At 51.6% G+C, this 708-nt stretch overlaps 1 protein-coding gene across 1 annotated transcript in view; it reads right to left on the bottom strand.

Annotated features, from left to right (window-relative positions):
• Positions 1-596, bottom strand: part of LOC113218347 (mucin-1-like) — a gene marked incomplete at its 3' end in the record, with an annotated part of 5630 nt that extends 5034 nt beyond the window's left edge. The window contains exon 1 of the mRNA XM_052272613.1: positions 591-596. Coding sequence (XP_052128573.1) covers positions 591-596 — 6 coding nt within the window. The remainder of the gene's footprint in view (positions 1-590) is intronic.
• Between the last annotated feature and the right edge of the window lie 112 nt (positions 597-708).

Below are 708 nucleotides of genomic sequence, written 5' to 3' on the forward strand. Positions count from 1 at the left end.
AGCTACCCACCCAACGGAGGTGAGCCGTGTTCCAATTCTACTTGAACTTCAGGTCGGCCCTGGCGCCTTACACCAACACCAAGCGGAAAGCGAAAAATGTTGCCGAGCCTTGAGTCGAACCGTCGACCTCCGGCGCTCTGGGCGGGCGCTCTACCGACTGAGCCATGGAGGCGAGATGCAGGTAGTCATATCAGGGGACGCGCCAATCTACGCCGTCGCTGAAGGCGAAAACACATCTAAGTTTTGCGGATTTTTTTGTTCAAACAACATATACCTTTTTGTGCGTTTTGAAGTGCGGGGAACAACATATCAAAAGATGGCGAGAACTTTTTTGGGTTCCTTATTTAGTAAGAGGGCAGCATGGACTTAGCCGCAGCCGGCCAAAGTGTCGCTCTCAGCGACTGACGAAGTAGACGAAGGAACCCAAAAAAAGTTCTCGCCATCTTTTGATATGTTGTTCCCCGCACTTCAAAACGCACAAAAAGGTATATGTTGGTTCAACAACAACAACAAAAAAAAAATCCGCAAAACTTAGATGTCTTTTCGCCTCCAGCGACGGCGTAGAATGGCGCGTCCCCTGATACAATTACCTGCATCTCGCCTCCATGGCTCAGTCGGTAGAGCGCCCGCTCAGGGCGTCGGAGGTCGACGGTTCGACTCAAGGCTCGGCAACATTTTTCGCTTTCCGCTTGGCGTTGGTGTAAGGCG

The sequence above is a fragment of the Frankliniella occidentalis genome, unplaced genomic scaffold (assembly GCF_000697945.3).
Source record: "Frankliniella occidentalis isolate FOCC.00 unplaced genomic scaffold, Focc_3.1 Scaffold213, whole genome shotgun sequence".
NCBI classification, from domain to species: Eukaryota; Metazoa; Arthropoda; class Insecta; order Thysanoptera; family Thripidae; genus Frankliniella; species Frankliniella occidentalis.